The 19,875-nt window shown below is 40.9% G+C and overlaps 1 protein-coding gene across 2 annotated transcripts; it reads right to left on the bottom strand.

Moving 5' to 3' along the window:
- Positions 1-210: 210 nt before the first annotated feature.
- LOC117306724 (zinc finger protein OZF-like) lies at positions 211-17,159 on the bottom strand. 2 transcript variants are annotated; one of them, XM_033791199.1, is made up of 2 exons: positions 17,082-17,152; positions 211-2,332 (listed from the first exon to the last, which is right to left on the bottom strand). In XM_033791199.1, exon 2 carries the CDS (start codon positions 2,171-2,173, stop codon positions 446-448), a length of 1,728 nt encoding a protein of 575 aa, XP_033647090.1. In that variant the 5' UTR covers positions 2,174-2,332; positions 17,082-17,152; the 3' UTR covers positions 211-445. The 2 variants fall into 2 exon arrangements, 1 of the variants encoding a protein (XP_033647090.1); XR_004520982.1 differs by lacking the exon at positions 211-2,332 and adding an exon at positions 2,552-2,870 and having other exon boundaries at positions 17,082-17,159.
- Positions 17,160-19,875: the final 2,716 nt, after the last annotated feature.

Genomic DNA, 19,875 nt, shown 5'->3' with positions numbered 1-19,875 from the left:
GCAGAAAAACACTTTTTGAAATGTACCAACTCACGACTTGGACGTACATGTACTTTGCACGTGTGTTTACTATACGCATTGCAGGCAAAGTCTGCCTCGATTGACGTCACAAAAGGGGTAGGCAGAGTTAGCCCCCCAAACAACTTTATATATTTTTTAAACATATAAATCGTGACAAACAATTACTAAAAAAATTGTTTTATTGTTCGTAAGCATATACTCTTATGTTTGAAAGAAAAAAATTCTATTTCCAGGTGACTTTAAGTCGAGCGGGTAGACTGTGAACTGCTAAATTTTGATTTACAATTACAGGCTTTTCCAGAAATGTCACAAACAAACAATTTATCTCCAATGTGGACTCACTCGTGGCGAGTTAGTGCACATTGATGAGAACAAGTTGTCCACAAATGTCACAAATTAATATTCCTCTCCAGTGTAGACACGCTTATGGTCTGTCATTTGATGCTGACATATCACAAACAAATGGCTTCTCCCCAGTGTGAATTCTCTGGTGACTATTGAAGTAGGTCTTTTGAGAAAACGCTTTCCCACAAACGTCACAAACAAATGGTTTCTCTCCAGTGTGAATTCTCTGGTGACTAGTTAGATTGCCTTTACTAGAAAACGCTTTTCCACAAATTTCACACAAAAATGATTTCTCTCCAGTGTGAACACGCTTATGGGCTGTCATATGATGTTTATGTGAAAAGGCTCTTCCACAAATGTCACAAACAAATGATTTCTCTCCAGTGTGACCTCTCTGGTGACTAGTAAGACGGCTTTTATTAGAAAATGCTATCCCACAACTGTCACAAAAAAATGATTTATCTCCAGTGTGGACACGCTTATGGGTGGTCATATGATGTTTACGTGAAAAGGCTTTTCCACAAATGTCACAAACAAATGGCTTCTCTCCAGTGTGAATTCTCTGGTGACAAATCAAATTTATCTTTTGAGAAAATTCTTTCCCACAAATGTCACAAACACATTGTTTCTCTCCAGTGTGGACTCTGTTATGGTCAGTCAGACTGCTTTTATGAGAAAACGCTTTTCCACAAATGTCACAAACAAATGATTTCTCTCCAGTGTGAACACGCTTATGGCTAGTAAGTGTGCATTGGCGAGAAAATACTTTCCCACAAATGTCACAAAAAAATGGTTTCTCTCCAGTGTGGACTCTATTATGGTAAGTCAAACTGCTTTTATGTGAAAAGGCTTTTCCACAAATGTCACAAACAAAAGGCTTCTCTCCAGTGTGAATTCTATGGTGACTATTGAAGTAGGCCTTTTGAGAAAATACTTTCCCACAAATGTCACAAACAAATGGCTTCTCTCCAGTGTGAATTCTCTGGTGACTATTTAGACTGCTTTTATGAGAAAACACTTTTCCACAAATGTCACAAACAAATGATTTCTCTCTAGTGTGGACTCTCTGATGACTAGTAAGTGTGCGTTGATGAGAAAATGCTTTGCCACAAATGTCACAAATGAATGGTTTCTCTCCTGTATGAATTCTCTGGTGACTAATGAAGTTGCTCTTTTGAGAAAATACTTTCCCACAAATGTCACAAACAAATGATTTATCTTCAGTGTTGACTCTCTGATGGCTAGTAAGTGTGCGTTGATGAGAAAATGCTTTGCCACAAATGTCACAAATGAATGGTTTCTCTCCAGTGTGGACTAATTGATGGGAAGTCAGGCGATGCTTATGTGAGAAAGCTTTTCCACAAATGTCACAAGCAAATGGTTTATCTCCAGTGTGGACTCTCAGGTGGCTGGTAAGGCTGGTTTTACGTGAAAAGGTTGTCCCACAAATGACACAGGCAAATGGTTTCTCTCCAGTGTGGACTCTCTGATGGCTAGTTAGTGTGAATTGATGAGAAAATGCTTTCCCACAAATTTCACAAACAAATGGTTTCTCTCCAGTGTGAACTCTCAGGTGGCTGGTAAGGCCGGTTTTACGTGAAAAGGTTGTCCCACAAATGTCACAGGCAAATGGTTTCTCTAAAGTGTGAACACGTTGATGGACTGCTAATTTTGATTTATATTTACAAGCTTTTCCACAAACGTCACAAATAAACGGTGTCTCTTCTGTGTTGACTCTTTGGTGCTCTGTCATTCTGCATTCAAGTGGGAAACATTTATTATAAATGTCAAAGACAAATTCTTTCATTGACTTCCAGGTGTGTATTTCCAGTTTAACTTTCTCTCAGTAGGTTGCTCCAAATACTGGGTCACAAAATGTCTTCTCTTACCAAGAATTTACTTCCACAACTGTCTCAAACAAAGGGGTTTTTCTCCAGTGTGGATTCTCTGGTGGCAGGCAATGGTGCTTTTTATGCGCAAAAGCTTTCCCACAAATGTCACAATCACACAAAACACAAAATCTTCAGTGTGGACACGCCAATTGGAGACTTTCCAACGCTAGGTGGCAGCAGACATACCGGGTAAATTTCCATTGTTTACGTAGTTCTGAACATGCGCATAATTCTGAGAACAATGGATTTACCCGGTAAGTCTGCTGCCCTCTATCGTCCCAGAAAGTCTCCTATTGTCTATCAGATGATCTGGGGGGGGCCAATAATTTTCCACAAAAACAACAAGCAAATGGTTTCTGTCCAGTGTGGGCTCTTTGATGCCTTTTCAGTTTGTGATCGTGGGGGAAAGTTTTCCTACATGTATAAAAATAAAATGTCTTCTTTCCACAATTTAAATTTCAACATCAGTTTTAAAATGTTTTCTGAAAGAAGATCATTTCATCCACGGACTTTGAAGCACGGGCTTCTTGAAGTTTTTCCAGATTTTCTTTTTTTATCAGTCGGTTGCTCCTCTAAAGTCACAAATAAATGTCTTCTTCTGAGAATTCAAACCTGTAATCAAAAAATAATGATACAAAAAAAAAAAACCTCAAAGTATAATTTTATAAAACAAAATATTGTTTTTGAATTATGTGAATGAAATGGGATTTGGGGATTTTTTGAGGGAATGATTATGTGGGCAACTAGTGGAATTTATTTGTCGACTAGTCGCCTTTCAAATAGCTGCGACTGCGACTTAGATAGTCGCGACACTTAACTCCCATTGCCCAAGGTGCATTGAGACATACTGTTTGCCACAGGCGCAATGCAGTAAAACTCGTGCTGGAAGGATTGTGTCAGTGATGTCTGGTTGTGTTTTGTTGTCCTGAGCGCTTAAATGGAGCCAAGCAGTTCCAGCTTGATTAACTGAGTGAGTTAGATGCGGTAGTCGCGTCTCAACTGAGCAATAAAAAATCTCAATTTCCCATGAGAATTTTGCTTAGTTCCTGAGAAGATATGCTTATGTTCCAACATACCGAGCTACATGTACGCTTATGTTCCAAGATACGCTTCGTTCCTTCAAGTTACGCTTTCATTCCATCAAAAGGTACACTTTCAATCCCAAATCAAGTTACGCTTCTGTCTCAAGATACGCAGACTACGCTTACAATCCAAGATACGCTTATGCGTTCCTTCAAGTTACGCTTTCATTCCATCAAAAGGTACGCTTTCAATACCGCATCAAGCTAAGCTTACAAGATACGCAGCTACGCCTACATTCCAAGATATGGTTACGTTCCTTAAAATTACACTTTCATTCTATCAAAAGGTACACTTTAATCCCAAGTCAAGTTACGCTTCTGTTTCAAGATACTCAGTAACGCTTACGTTCCAAGATATGCTTACAATCCTTCATGCTTTCAAGTACAGCCTCTCAAGAAGCTTTCATCAGTCCATCAAGGAACCCTTTCGCATTCCTCAAGATTCCCTTCCCTTCCCCCGAGACGCTTTTAAAATCTTTCAGGAAGCGCAGGGCCAAGTTCATCTGTTTAGCAGAAAATACTGCTTTAAAAAAATTATTTACTAACCCAAAATTAAGTTGGGCACAGCCACATCATTTCAAGTTTAAGTAATTTGGGCTGGTGTGAATGATTTCTGCTAAGCAATACTATTCTGCTAAGTAAATGTTTGTGCTATAATACAGGCTTTTAATTTAATTTAATTTTTAATTAATTTTAATTTAATTTTTAAATTTTTTAATTTAATTTTTTTAAATTTATTTATTAAAAACTATGTAAAAATATAAATTTAAATATGAATATAAATATTATACACATAATGAATGTTTATGAGTGCAATGATGCGAATATGTTCATGAGTTGAAAGATGGAATGTTCTATTCAACAAGGCGGAGCCGAGTTGAATGGAACATTCCAGCTTTCAACGAATGAACATATTCGCACCATTGCACGAATGAAAAACATTCATTATTTGTTTTATATAACATCCAAGTAGAACTTTGTAATTTTGATTGAAAGATACAACTTTCAAAACAAACAATTTCAACTGTAGAAGCCGAATGCTAGTAATTTTACTATGCCTTCTTGCAGAACACCTGCTGCGTTACCAAAGACACGCGCACGCAGTGATGTTTTTACTCAGCTTTTTCGTTCCATCCGAAAAGTACCATTGCACGCTGCCAGCGTGCAATGGTATTTTTCGGATGGAACGAAAAAGCACGGTGAGTGACTCAGCGTGCAATGGTACTTTTATTTGCTATCACGTGATGGACAATCCTCCAATCAAATGGCAAGGATCTGCTTGGGTGTTATATAAAACAATATATAACATTAAAAATTAAACAATATTGATAAAAACATTATTATGAAATTTGCCCCAAGTACTTTAGGAGCCATGGGGGTAACGCCATGATCCCATTCCAAACTTGTTCTTAATTTGTCCCATCATATTTTGGGGTATTTTTTTTGTGTTCTTTGGGTTGATCTTTGGATGTCAAATGATTTGCCTGATGCGTGTAGTATGTCAGTTGCTTACAGTAGGGCAATCGATATGTAGACTGGATCTTTATGCTGCTTTATTGTAAAAAGTTGATATAAACAAAGCACCAGTCTACTTACAACAGTGCGCAACAATGTTACGTAGATTTAACAGTTGCAACGGCTGGAAAAACGTATGTGTTGACATCTAACTGCTTTGGGTTTTTAACATTTTCACACAGGGCCGTCCTGCCACTAGACTGTCTTCTGATTCCTTCAAGTTATCAGTTCCTCGTTGCAAAACAGAATCCTGTAAGTCGTTTTATTTTCAGCGGATTGTCCCCTTGTGGAACCAGCTTCCGCTGTCGGTCAGATCTAATGTGTCCTTGTCAGCATTTAAGACTCTTCTGCTCCAATTTTACAAGGACAAGTTTGTATCTGACTTTTCAGTGGATGATGTTTGCATTGCCATTGCTTTTCTTGTCATCTGGAATTGTCAGTGCCGCCTTCAAGCGCCCCTTTTTTCTTTTACAGTGGGATGGGTGTTTGTTTACTGTGGGGTGGGTATTAGGGGACATTCTTTTACAGTGGGATGGGTGTTTGTTTACTGTGGGGTGGGTATTAGGGGACATTCTTTTACAGTGGGATGGGTGTTTGTTTACTGTGGGGTGGGTATTAGGGGACATTCTTTTACAGTGGGATGGGTGTTTGTTTACTGTGGGGTGGGTATTAGGGGACATTCTTTTACAGTGGGATGGGTGTTTGTTTACTGTGGGGTGGGTATTAGGGGACATTCTTTTACAGTGGGATGGGTGTTTGTTTACTGTGGGGTGGGTATTAGGGGACATTCTTTTACAGTGGGATGGGTGTTTGTTTACTGTGGGGTGGGTATTAGGGGACATTCTTTTACAGTGGGATGGGTGTTTGTTTACTGTGGGGTGGGTATTAGGGGACATTCTTTTACAGTGGGATGGGTGTTTGTTTACTGTGGGGTGGGTATTAGGGGACATTCTTTTACAGTGGGATGGGTGTTTGTTTACTGTGGGGTGGGTATTAGGGGACATTCTTTTACAGTGGGATGGGTGTTTGTTTACTGTGGGGTGGGTATTAGGGGACATTCTTTTACAGTGGGATGGGTGTTTGTTTACTGTGGGGTGGGTATTAGGGGACATTCTTTTACAGTGGGATGGGTGTTTGTTTACTGTGGGGTGGGTATTAGGGGACATTCTTTTACAGTGGGATGGGTGTTTGTTTACTGTGGGGTGGGTATTAGGGGACATTCTTTTACAGTGGGATGGGTGTTTGTTTACTGTGGGGTGGGTATTAGGGGACATTCTTTTACAGTGGGATGGGTGTTTGTTTACTGTGGGGTGGGTATTAGGGGACATTCTTTTACAGTGGGATGGGTGTTTGTTTACTGTGGGGTGGGTATTAGGGGACATTCTTTTACAGTGGGATGGGTGTTTGTTTACTGTGGGGTGGGTATTAGGGGACATTCTTTTACAGTGGGATGGGTGTTTGTTTACTGTGGGGTGGGTATTAGGGGACATTCTTTTACAGTGGGATGGGTGTTTGTTTACTGTGGGGTGGGTATTAGGGGACATTCTTTTACAGTGGGATGGGTGTTTGTTTACTGTGGGGTGGGTATTAGGGGACATTCTTTTACAGTGGGATGGGTGTTTGTTTACTGTGGGGTGGGTATTAGGGGACATTCTTTTACAGTGGGATGGGTGTTTGTTTACTGTGGGGTGGGTATTAGGGGACATTCTTTTACAGTGGGATGGGTGTTTGTTTACTGTGGGGTGGGTATTAGGGGACATTCTTTTACAGTGGGATGGGTGTTTGTTTACTGTGGGGTGGGTATTAGGGGACATTCTTTTACAGTGGGATGGGTGTTTGTTTACTGTGGGGTGGGTATTAGGGGACATTCTTTTACAGTGGGATGGGTGTTTGTTTACTGTGGGGTGGGTATTAGGGGACATTCTTTTACAGTGGGATGGGTGTTTGTTTACTGTGGGGTGGGTATTAGGGGACATTCTTTTACAGTGGGATGGGTGTTTGTTTACTGTGGGGTGGGTATTAGGGGACATTCTTTTACAGTGGGATGGGTGTTTGTTTACTGTGGGGTGGGTATTAGGGGACATTCTTTTACAGTGGGATGGGTGTTTGTTTACTGTGGGGTGGGTATTAGGGGACATTCTTTTACAGTGGGATGGGTGTTTGTTTACTGTGGGGTGGGTATTAGGGGACATTCTTTTACAGTGGGATGGGTGTTTGTTTACTGTGGGGTGGGTATTAGGGGACATTCTTTTACAGTGGGATGGGTGTTTGTTTACTGTGGGGTGGGTATTAGGGGACATTCTTTTACAGTGGGATGGGTGTTTGTTTACTGTGGGGTGGGTATTAGGGGACATTCTTTTACAGTGGGATGGGTGTTTGTTTACTGTGGGGTGGGTATTAGGGGACATTCTTTTACAGTGGGATGGGTGTTTGTTTACTGTGGGGTGGGTATTAGGGGACATTCTTTTACAGTGGGATGGGTGTTTGTTTACTGTGGGGTGGGTATTAGGGGACATTCTTTTACAGTGGGATGGGTGTTTGTTTACTGTGGGGTGGGTATTAGGGGACATTCTTTTACAGTGGGATGGGTGTTTGTTTACTGTGGGGTGGGTATTAGGGGACATTCTTTTACAGTGGGATGGGTGTTTGTTTACTGTGGGGTGGGTATTAGGGGACATTCTTTTACAGTGGGATGGGTGTTTGTTTACTGTGGGGTGGGTATTAGGGGACATTCTTTTACAGTGGGATGGGTGTTTGTTTACTGTGGGGTGGGTATTAGGGGACATTCTTTTACAGTGGGATGGGTGTTTGTTTACTGTGGGGTGGGTATTAGGGGACATTCTTTTACAGTGGGATGGGTGTTTGTTTACTGTGGGGTGGGTATTAGGGGACATTCTTTTACAGTGGGATGGGTGTTTGTTTACTGTGGGGTGGGTATTAGGGGACATTCTTTTACAGTGGGATGGGTGTTTGTTTACTGTGGGGTGGGTATTAGGGGACATTCTTTTACAGTGGGATGGGTGTTTGTTTACTGTGGGGTGGGTATTAGGGGACATTCTTTTACAGTGGGATGGGTGTTTGTTTACTGTGGGGTGGGTATTAGGGGACATTCTTTTACAGTGGGATGGGTGTTTGTTTACTGTGGGGTGGGTATTAGGGGACATTCTTTTACAGTGGGATGGGTGTTTGTTTACTGTGGGGTGGGTATTAGGGGACATTCTTTTACAGTGGGATGGGTGTTTGTTTACTGTGGGGTGGGTATTAGGGGACATTCTTTTACAGTGGGATGGGTGTTTGTTTACTGTGGGGTGGGTATTAGGGGACATTCTTTTACAGTGGGATGGGTGTTTGTTTACTGTGGGGTGGGTATTAGGGGACATTCTTTTACAGTGGGATGGGTGTTTGTTTACTGTGGGGTGGGTATTAGGGGACATTCTTTTACAGTGGGATGGGTGTTTGTTTACTGTGGGGTGGGTATTAGGGGACATTCTTTTACAGTGGGATGGGTGTTTGTTTACTGTGGGGTGGGTATTAGGGGACATTCTTTTACAGTGGGATGGGTGTTTGTTTACTGTGGGGTGGGTATTAGGGGACATTCTTTTACAGTGGGATGGGTGTTTGTTTACTGTGGGGTGGGTATTAGGGGACATTCTTTTACAGTGGGATGGGTGTTTGTTTACTGTGGGGTGGGTATTAGGGGACATTCTTTTACAGTGGGATGGGTGTTTGTTTACTGTGGGGTGGGTATTAGGGGACATTCTTTTACAGTGGGATGGGTGTTTGTTTACTGTGGGGTGGGTATTAGGGGACATTCTTTTACAGTGGGATGGGTGTTTGTTTACTGTGGGGTGGGTATTAGGGGACATTCTTTTACAGTGGGATGGGTGTTTGTTTACTGTGGGGTGGGTATTAGGGGACATTCTTTTACAGTGGGATGGGTGTTTGTTTACTGTGGGGTGGGTATTAGGGGACATTCTTTTACAGTGGGATGGGTGTTTGTTTACTGTGGGGTGGGTATTAGGGGACATTCTTTTACAGTGGGATGGGTGTTTGTTTACTGTGGGGTGGGTATTAGGGGACATTCTTTTACAGTGGGATGGGTGTTTGTTTACTGTGGGGTGGGTATTAGGGGACATTCTTTTACAGTGGGATGGGTGTTTGTTTACTGTGGGGTGGGTATTAGGGGACATTCTTTTACAGTGGGATGGGTGTTTGTTTACTGTGGGGTGGGTATTAGGGGACATTCTTTTACAGTGGGATGGGTGTTTGTTTACTGTGGGGTGGGTATTAGGGGACATTCTTTTACAGTGGGATGGGTGTTTGTTTACTGTGGGGTGGGTATTAGGGGACATTCTTTTACAGTGGGATGGGTGTTTGTTTACTGTGGGGTGGGTATTAGGGGACATTCTTTTACAGTGGGATGGGTGTTTGTTTACTGTGGGGTGGGTATTAGGGGACATTCTTTTACAGTGGGATGGGTGTTTGTTTACTGTGGGGTGGGTATTAGGGGACATTCTTTTACAGTGGGATGGGTGTTTGTTTACTGTGGGGTGGGTATTAGGGGACATTCTTTTACAGTGGGATGGGTGTTTGTTTACTGTGGGGTGGGTATTAGGGGACATTCTTTTACAGTGGGATGGGTGTTTGTTTACTGTGGGGTGGGTATTAGGGGACATTCTTTTACAGTGGGATGGGTGTTTGTTTACTGTGGGGTGGGTATTAGGGGACATTCTTTTACAGTGGGATGGGTGTTTGTTTACTGTGGGGTGGGTATTAGGGGACATTCTTTTACAGTGGGATGGGTGTTTGTTTACTGTGGGGTGGGTATTAGGGGACATTCTTTTACAGTGGGATGGGTGTTTGTTTACTGTGGGGTGGGTATTAGGGGACATTCTTTTACAGTGGGATGGGTGTTTGTTTACTGTGGGGTGGGTATTAGGGGACATTCTTTTACAGTGGGATGGGTGTTTGTTTACTGTGGGGTGGGTATTAGGGGACATTCTTTTACAGTGGGATGGGTGTTTGTTTACTGTGGGGTGGGTATTAGGGGACATTCTTTTACAGTGGGATGGGTGTTTGTTTACTGTGGGGTGGGTATTAGGGGACATTCTTTTACAGTGGGATGGGTGTTTGTTTACTGTGGGGTGGGTATTAGGGGACATTCTTTTACAGTGGGATGGGTGTTTGTTTACTGTGGGGTGGGTATTAGGGGACATTCTTTTACAGTGGGATGGGTGTTTGTTTACTGTGGGGTGGGTATTAGGGGACATTCTTTTACAGTGGGATGGGTGTTTGTTTACTGTGGGGTGGGTATTAGGGGACATTCTTTTACAGTGGGATGGGTGTTTGTTTACTGTGGGGTGGGTATTAGGGGACATTCTTTTACAGTGGGATGGGTGTTTGTTTACTGTGGGGTGGGTATTAGGGGACATTCTTTTACAGTGGGATGGGTGTTTGTTTACTGTGGGGTGGGTATTAGGGGACATTCTTTTACAGTGGGATGGGTGTTTGTTTACTGTGGGGTGGGTATTAGGGGACATTCTTTTACAGTGGGATGGGTGTTTGTTTACTGTGGGGTGGGTATTAGGGGACATTCTTTTACAGTGGGATGGGTGTTTGTTTACTGTGGGGTGGGTATTAGGGGACATTCTTTTACAGTGGGATGGGTGTTTGTTTACTGTGGGGTGGGTATTAGGGGACATTCTTTTACAGTGGGATGGGTGTTTGTTTACTGTGGGGTGGGTATTAGGGGACATTCTTTTACAGTGGGATGGGTGTTTGTTTACTGTGGGGTGGGTATTAGGGGACATTCTTTTACAGTGGGATGGGTGTTTGTTTACTGTGGGGTGGGTATTAGGGGACATTCTTTTACAGTGGGATGGGTGTTTGTTTACTGTGGGGTGGGTATTAGGGGACATTCTTTTACAGTGGGATGGGTGTTTGTTTACTGTGGGGTGGGTATTAGGGGACATTCTTTTACAGTGGGATGGGTGTTTGTTTACTGTGGGGTGGGTATTAGGGGACATTCTTTTACAGTGGGATGGGTGTTTGTTTACTGTGGGGTGGGTATTAGGGGACATTCTTTTACAGTGGGATGGGTGTTTGTTTACTGTGGGGTGGGTATTAGGGGACATTCTTTACAGTGGGATGGGTGTTTGTTTACTGTGGGGTGGGTATTAGGGGACATTCTTTTACAGTGGGATGGGTGTTTGTTTACTGTGGGGTGGGTATTAGGGGACATTCTTTTACAGTGGGATGGGTGTTTGTTTACTGTGGGGTGGGTATTAGGGGACATTCTTTTACAGTGGGATGGGTGTTTGTTTACTGTGGGGTGGGTATTAGGGGACATTCTTTTACAGTGGGATGGGTGTTTGTTTACTGTGGGGTGGGTATTAGGGGACATTCTTTTACAGTGGGATGGGTGTTTGTTTACTGTGGGGTGGGTATTAGGGGACATTCTTTTACAGTGGGATGGGTGTTTGTTTACTGTGGGGTGGGTATTAGGGGACATTCTTTTACAGTGGGATGGGTGTTTGTTTACTGTGGGGTGGGTATCAGGGGACAGTCTTTTACAGTGGGATGGGTGTTTTGTTTACTGTGGGGTGGGTATTAGGGGACATTCTTTTACAGTGGGATGGGTGTTTGTTTACTGTGGGGTGGGTATTAGGGGACATTCTTTTACAGTGGGATGGGTGTTTGTTTACTGTGGGGTGGGTATTAGGGGACATTCTTTTACAGTGGGATGGGTGTTCGTTTACTGTGGGGTGGGTATTAGGGGACATTCTTTTACAGTGGGATGGGTGTTTGTTTACTGTGGGGTGGGTATTAGGGGACATTCTTTTACAGTGGGATGGGTGTTTGTTTACTGTGGGGTGGGTATTAGGGGACATTCTTTTACAGTGGGATGGGTGTTTGTTTACTGTGGGGTGGGTATTAGGGGACATTCTTTGTGGCAGGACGGCTTTGAAGAGGTGCTGGTCACCTGTTCCTTCTCGCCACTCACTGGCTTGGTTTTTTTTTTAATAGCTATTTTGATTCTTTGTTTCTTTATGTATCGATTTGTGTATTTATATTTTTATGCCAGTGTTATGTCTAATAAAACTAAACTAAAACTAAAACATAATTTTTCGCTAATTACGTGATATCATAGTATTTTTTTAGTAAAGAAACAATAATATTCTTTATCCCCAAGGCAAATTTCCATCTATAAAATAATAATAAATAAATAAATGATGAGTTTTTCTCCAGTGTGGGTAAGCTGACGATGTCAAGATTTAAATATATAAAAGAGGCTGTTCCATTTAAATGTAAGAAGAAAACATACTTTGTAAGAAGTTTTCTCCAGCGTGCTGGTGGACAGGCTGAGAAAATGTTCTATAAACGTTTTCATAGAAAAGCGCTTCTCCAAAAAGAGTGTTTAAAAATAGATTCCCTGCAGTGACATGCTCATGGTCCCTAAGTGTGTGTTTGTGTGAGACATTTTCAACAAACATCACATAAACAAATGGTTTCTCACCAGTGTGGACGTGCTGATGGACTGTCACTTGATGTTTACATGAAAAGGCTTTTCCACAAATGTCACAAACAAATGGTTTCTCTTCAGTGTGGACTCTCTGGTGACTTCCTAGGTTGCTCTTTACAAAAAACGCTTTCCCACAAATGTCACAAACAAATGGTTTCTCTCCAGTGTGGACTCTGTCATGGTGAGTCAGACTGATTTTATAAGAAAAACCTTTCCAACAAGTGTCGCAAACAAATGGTTTCTCTCCAGTGTGGACTGTAACATGGCGGCTGAGATCGATTTTTCAAGAAAATGCTTTCCCACAAATGTCACAAACAAATGGTTTCTCTCCAGTGTGGATTCTCAGGTGGCTTGTAAGGCTGGTTTTATGTGAAAACGTTGTCCCACAAATGTCACAGGCAAATGGTTTCTCTCCAGTGTGGATTCTCAGGTGGCTGGTAAGGCTGGTTTTATGTGAAAACGTTGTCCCACAAATGTCACAGGCAAATGGTTTCTCTAAAGTGTGAACTCTCAGGTGGCTGGTAAGGCTGGTTTTATGTGAAAACGTTGTCCCACAAATGTCACAGGCAAATGGTTTCTCTAAAGTATGAACATGTTGATGGACTGCTAATTTTGATTTACTTTTGCAGGCTTTTCCACAAACGTCACAAACAAACTGTGTCTCTTCCGTGTTGACACTTTGGTGCTCTCTCATTCTGCATTCATGTTGGAAAGATTGATTGCAGACAAACTAAAGTCTATTGTTTGAGTTAACCTCCTCCCAGAGGTTGCTCCGTTAACTAGGTCACAAATTAATGTCTTCTCTTGAAAAGGATTTACTCCCACAACAACGGTGTCAAACCAGTCAAGAGTTTCTGTCCAGTGTGGACTCTCTAGTGGCTACTTAGATTGGTTTGATGAGAAAATGCATTGCAACAAATGTCACAAACAAATGGTCTTTCTCCAGTGTGGACACGCGAATGGTCTAATCAGGTGACCTGTTCCCGAAAATACTTTCCCCCCCTAGTAAGCCTGTTAGGAATTGCAGCTGCGCATGTTTGTTACGGGCGCAACGCAAATTGTATATCTCTTTGACCTTCTTTGAACAAGAAGCCAAGTTTAAACTGATTTCATTTGTGTAGATCCTGACTAGTTCATTAAAACCTTTCAGCTGATGTATGACTTGTAAACATTTTTATAATTATGTGATGGACTATCTGAAGGTGTATAATGTATCTTATAACATCAATGCGTATGTATTCCTACTTGTAGTTTTGGTGCGAGACGTTGCTCATTATTACTCAACTATTGCGATTCACCGCGATTCACTCAGCACTCGATGTTACTTAGATTGGTTTGATGAGAAAATGCATTGCAACAAATGTCACAAACAAATGGTCTTTCTCCAGTGTGGATACTCTGGTGGCCGGCATGAGTGCTTTAATGCGCAAAAGCTTTCTCACATGCACAAACAAAATTGTTTTCTCCAGTGTGGACACGCGAATGGTCTAATCAGGTGACCTGTTCCCGAAAATACTTTCCCCCCTAGTAAGCCTGTTAGGAATTGCAGCTGCGCATGTTTGTTACGGGCGCAACGCAAATTGTATATCTCTTTGACCTTCAAAAGGTCGCAGGAGGGTAACAAATTGCATCGTCAGCAGCAACAGAGAATAAAAAAAAACACTCAATCCGTGCTTTGTATACAAAATATATGGACACGCGTCTGGGAACCAGACGTCTGGTTCCCAGACGCGTGTCCATATGTTTTTGTTCGCAAAGCACGGATTGAGTGGTTTTTTTTTATTCTAGGACGGACAAACGTGTGTAGATAATTCTCCACGTTTGTCTTGGGAAAAAAATAATATGCGCACGCTCGTCACGTGTTGTGACTTCGCGATGCGTTTGGCAGAGTTCGGGGACAATCAGCATTTGTAATTGTAGTGTAGAGGTAAAACGGAGAAAGTTGGGGACTAAATTACGGTAAGAATTAAGAATTTATAACTTATAACATTTTTTGAGATTGCGGAGTGGGTTCTCTGGTCCCCCCCTCGGACATTGAGATATCAAAGGACACACATAGAGCCTAATTTTTGCGAGATTAAAATTAAACTAGAGGTACATGTACAGTTTTTGTTTACTACAAAAACAAGGTGTTCGTGGTGAGTGAGTGAATGAATTGGTGACAACATTTACCTCATCAATCCAATGACTGGTTAAGGAGTTATGATTTGTTTACAAATTAAACACCAACTTCCGGTTTGCATCGGATAAAAGGTCAAATAGGGGTTACTTTTTATGTAGCGCGTGATAAGTTTATTAAGACCTTTTAAATGATGGATGGGTTGTAAAAATCCAATATTTGGTTTAGAAGTTATGATTTTTTCAAATATAAAGTTTCAACTTCCGTTTTGAACCGGAAGGTACTGTCAAATGAGGTCACACTTGGTAGCGTTGGTGATGTCTTTTGAGTTCTTTCTTTTGACGTATAGATGATAAAAATCAAATCATGTGGTTTAGGATTTTTTTATTTTTCAAACATTATATATCAGTTTCCAACTTTAACTGGAAGTCAAGGTCAAACAGGGTCGCATATTGTATAGCACGTGATAAGTCTATTAAGACCTTTCAGATGATGCATAGATTGAAAAAATCCAATGTATGGTTCAGATGTTATGATTTTTTTCAAATATTAAACATCCGGTTTGAACCGGAAGACAATTTTGTCAGGTCACAAATTATAGCGTTAGTAATGTTTTTCAAAGCCTTATCTGACGACGTTCAGATAATAAACAACTAATTTCTGGTTCTGGGGTAATATTTTTTCAAATAATTAACTGCACCTTCCTGTTTAACTGGAGGTCAAGGTTTAATAGTCAATGTTGTGTATCGTTTCTTAAGTTGTTACATACATACCTACCCAATGACGTATAAATATATAAAAAATCAAATGTGTGGTTGTGAAATTATTTTTCTTTGACCAATTATTTTCAACCTCTGGTTTGAACAAGAAGCCAAGTTTAAACTGATTTCATTTGTGTAGATCCTGACTAGTTCATTAAAACCTTTCAGCTGATGTATGACTTGTAAACATTTTTATAATTATGTGATGGACTATCTGAAGGTGTATAATGTATCTTATAACATCAATGCGTATGTAATTGTATTCCTACTTGTAGTTTTGGTGCGAGACGTTGCTCATTATTACTCAACTATTGCGATTCACCGCGATTCACTAAGCACTCGATGTTACTAAAAACGTTACAGCGCCCTCTTTCGCTGGACTAAAGAGAGCACTTTTGGGAATTCCCGCGCTTGCACTGCATAGCGTACATAGCGTGCGTTGTTGATCAAAATGGGGTAAACGCGTGGGTCAACAGGTGCTTTGACGTCCCTTTTCGACTGATGTAAAGGTCCAAATTTTGTTATTTCTGTGCAAAAGATTGAGCGGGATTGCTGTTTTACAATCTGAAACAAAAATTACGTTGAAATGATCAGTAGTTTTAAAAACATGAATACGATAAGATTTTATGAAATTTTCAAATTTTGTTTTGCACTAGAAGTATTAAAAATATTTTACGTGTTCTGTGAAGCATTTGTCCAACTTTTAATGATCTATTCGATGATGTGTAGATTGTCAAAATCCGAATCATAGTTTTTGAGTTATGATTTTTACAAATATTAAACTTTGATCTAACGTAATTCCATTCCCGATGACGTCATAATGACGTAATTAAGTATGTGTTGTCTTGATACTGAGGTTCAACTATCTGTTGAGTTTCAACATTCCATTCAATCTCAATCTTGAGTTATTCCGTAGAAAAGCTCGAAAGTTGTTTTTTGACGAAAAAAAACCGAAGGTGAACTTCGACCCAGGGTAACGACCCGGATGCTAAGGTCGTACGATTTTGGCGTTAACTTTTCAAATGTTGCCCCAGTCTTGGTTTTTCAGATGCGAAAACTTTGAACATCATAGCTTTCATATTCGTTGAGATACAGCAAAACGAAAATGGTCCCTTTTCAACTTTAAAAACCCTGTAATTTGACACCTAATGACGTCATCATGACGTAATGAAAACTGTGCCGTCTTCGTATTGAGGTTCAATTGTCTGGTGAGTTTCAAGGTTCAGTTTGGCTTGAATCTTGAGTTATGCTGTAGATAAGAGTTGACGGGAAGAAGAAGGAAGATGGAGAAGAAAAAAAAACAGAGCAATAACAATAGGTGTTCGTGCATCAGCACGAACACCTAAATAAAGAGAGATTTCTGATTCCATATTCATTGAACAATGATTGAACCATGATCGTTTAACGCGTGAGAGATATAAACCTATGAATGAGGTTACGGGAGACTATGGATAACTTTCCGTATGGCGCCACCACTTTTTCACTCATTTTTACAAAAAGGGATATATCAATCAGGTAAATAAGTTCCTATATTATTTTATATCGAATGAAAAAGTGGTGGCGCCATACGGAAACTTTTCCGAGACTATAGCCGGACGAAACCGAAATAGTTCTAGGAGTAATGTGGAGTAGGCCTATGCCTGTTGCCAATGATTATGAATCATCAGACGAGTTGGCTGCACGTACGATTGATTGATGCACGCGACGCACGACAAATAAGCGTAGTTTTATAAACGAGAAGAAGCAAAATTTGTCAAATACTATATGACTCCAACAGACTATGAAAAGTACACACTTCATTATTACCAAAAACCAAAAACATACCCTTAATAATCAGGAACTTCAGGTTATTTTCTGCGTTCAAAACCCCAGCGTCAGCGAGAGCACGAATTCAGCTCTGTTTGGCACATTTCTATGGTTTGGCATTAAACAGCCCCCTCTATAGTTCAGATTAAATTAACAAGTAGGGTTTGGGCGGGGTAACTGATCTTTTTTTCGTGGGGTTGTACTGTGGACCCGGTGTGGCGGTTTCAACTTTCCGCTGTGTTCAGTTTTCCGAATGACCAAATACGGTAGCATTACGTTATGCGATGCCTGCGCACAGCAAGCGAAAGTAGTCCATTTTTAGTGCCGTATTGAGTCATCCGTTACCCTCCTGTAGCTGTCATGGCGGCGTCCACGAGTCGAGTACAACAAGCGGCAAACGCGTGGATCGTATGAGTTGTTTTTTATGCAAGCAGAGTGTGACCTGCCTAACGTTGTACCCAGCCGCCCTCTTATTGTGTTTATTTTTTGCTTTTGTTTTCTTTTTCAAATAATTTATTTAAGTTAATTTAATTTAACCTTACTTATTCCTTTATTTAATTCTGTTTTTAGCTTCCTTACTTCTTGCTTTTTTATAAAAAAAAAAATTCACGTTAATGTTCTGTCTTGTGCTATTGTAACTTGTTTGTTGTACCTTGTATTAGTCGAATAAATAATCATAATAATAATAATAATAATAATAATAATGAATACATGTAAAGATGGGGCAAGAGATTATGTGACTACACAGAAAAGAATCGTAATATAAACAATGTGGGGTCACTGCTGAGAGAACAGCCAGGGTACTCGCGGCGGTGTCTGACAAGTCACCCCACACCCGGAAAACTGAACACGCCGGAAAGCCAAACCGATCGAACAACGTGCTGATATGTCCGACTACGTCACCCGGAAAACTGAACTCGGTGGCAGACTGAAACTGCCACACCTGTGGACTAAACAACTCAAGCGTGATAATTGTGTACATTATGTTTTGGGGACCAGAGAGGCCAACTCATACGATCATTACTTCACCTCCAGGTATTACTAAGTGGTAAACAACACTCAGTGAACTGTGTTAACATAAAAAATAAAGGAACACGTTGCCTTGGATCGGTCGAGTTGGTCTTTAAAAAGCGTCTGAAACCGTTTTTTTTCAAATGCATAATGGGTGGAAAGATGTTTTAAAAGTAAAATACAATGACCCACACAAACTTTGCCTCGAAATTGCGTAGTTTTCCTTTTACTGTGCGAACTAACAAGGTCGGCCATTGTGGGAGTAAAAAAATTGGCTCCGAATGGCCGGCCGTGTTAATAGTCGACGAGCTAAAAGGAAAACTATGAATTTCGATGCTTGTTTGTGTGCTGGGTCATTGTATTCTACTTTTAAAACATCTTTCCAAACATTTTATGCATTTTATAACAAACAGTTACAAACGCTTTTAAAAGACCAACTCGACCGATCCAAGGCAATTTTAAGCGCGTTCCTTTAATTTTAGTCACACGATTAGGCCCCCAAGTTCCGGGCCATTTTGACCATGGAGGAAACCTCCATGTTTGACTAACTGTATTTTATGGGGCTTTCTTACTTGCAATTATGAAACAATGATAACAATTGAAAATCTGATTGTTTTCTTAGTTTTGCACCATGACCTTTTCACAAAGTATCCATCGGCCCACAGCGCTATCATGGCGTGCACGGGTTTGGCTGGCACTCAAACATGATCGCTAGCTATAGGCCTACCAGCGAGTACCTCATTGCTGGTGGTATTACCTTGTGTTACCTGTGGCCTCGTGGACTCTAATAAAGATTATAACACACCTCTTGCTTTTTCTGTATTCTGGTTGGCTGAAACACGGTCACGTGGGGGATGAACTAATAATATAGTCTATATTATTATAGTGATCGCCCGCGCGCGTTTGCGGGAAGGGGGGGGGGGGGGCGAGCGGGCACTAGTCTTTGAAAATAGTGCCCGGTTACAGCGACTTTAACCGTGAACAGCATGCAACTACAAAACTTCATTTCTTTTCCAGATTTCTGTTCTTATTTCATCTTTAAGACCGAGCTGTGTCATAAAACACATAATATTGACTGGCATAAGGTAACTAAAATGTATATTTTATAGTGTACGTCTTTTCCCCCTTGGTCCTGTGAGTGACCACCTGTGAGTGACCAGATGAGGGGCCTAATTCCCTCGGCCTTCGGCCTCGGGAAGTAGGTTGCTCGATCTGGTCACTCAAAGGCTCTCGGGGGAATAGACGTACACTAGTTACCTCATTGCCATTCAAAATGTGTATACTAGTCCTATATGTTTTACTCATATGTTTAATTAATTAATTTTAAGTAACTGCTCTCCTCCCTATAGGAGTGTACAGTACTTCTCCCTCTCAGTTTTTCTGTGTAAGATTTAGGCAATTTTAAGTAGTAATGTAATGTTTTACTCCAAATTATTTAACTATGTAACTGTTCATGTAATTTTGCTGCTGGCAGCGAATTGAATAGAATTTTAATAAACCATTGAATGAAACCATTGAATGAATATTAATGCCCAACCACCTACATCATTCTTTCAAAATCCACCACATGGATGGGTAGATTAATCTGAACATGGAAATAGATAGATAGTAATTTGTGTCTGCTTCATAGTCATAATATTGTCTCCACGGGCTCCATGTCTGTCAATTAGTGTTATATTTTTACTTGATGGTACTTTAATGTTAATTGTATGCAATCTTTATTGTATACCAGTGAAATGGTATGGACAAAAGTCTATCTGAATTTTAATTTTTGAGAACATCGTGATGACCACGACGACCG

The sequence above is a fragment of the Asterias rubens genome, unplaced genomic scaffold (genome assembly GCF_902459465.1).
Source record: "Asterias rubens unplaced genomic scaffold, eAstRub1.3, whole genome shotgun sequence".
Lineage (NCBI taxonomy): Eukaryota > Metazoa > Echinodermata > Asteroidea > Forcipulatida > Asteriidae > Asterias > Asterias rubens.
The sequence above is the reverse complement of the archived record's forward strand: the minus strand, read 5'-3'. Positions and strand labels throughout refer to the sequence as shown.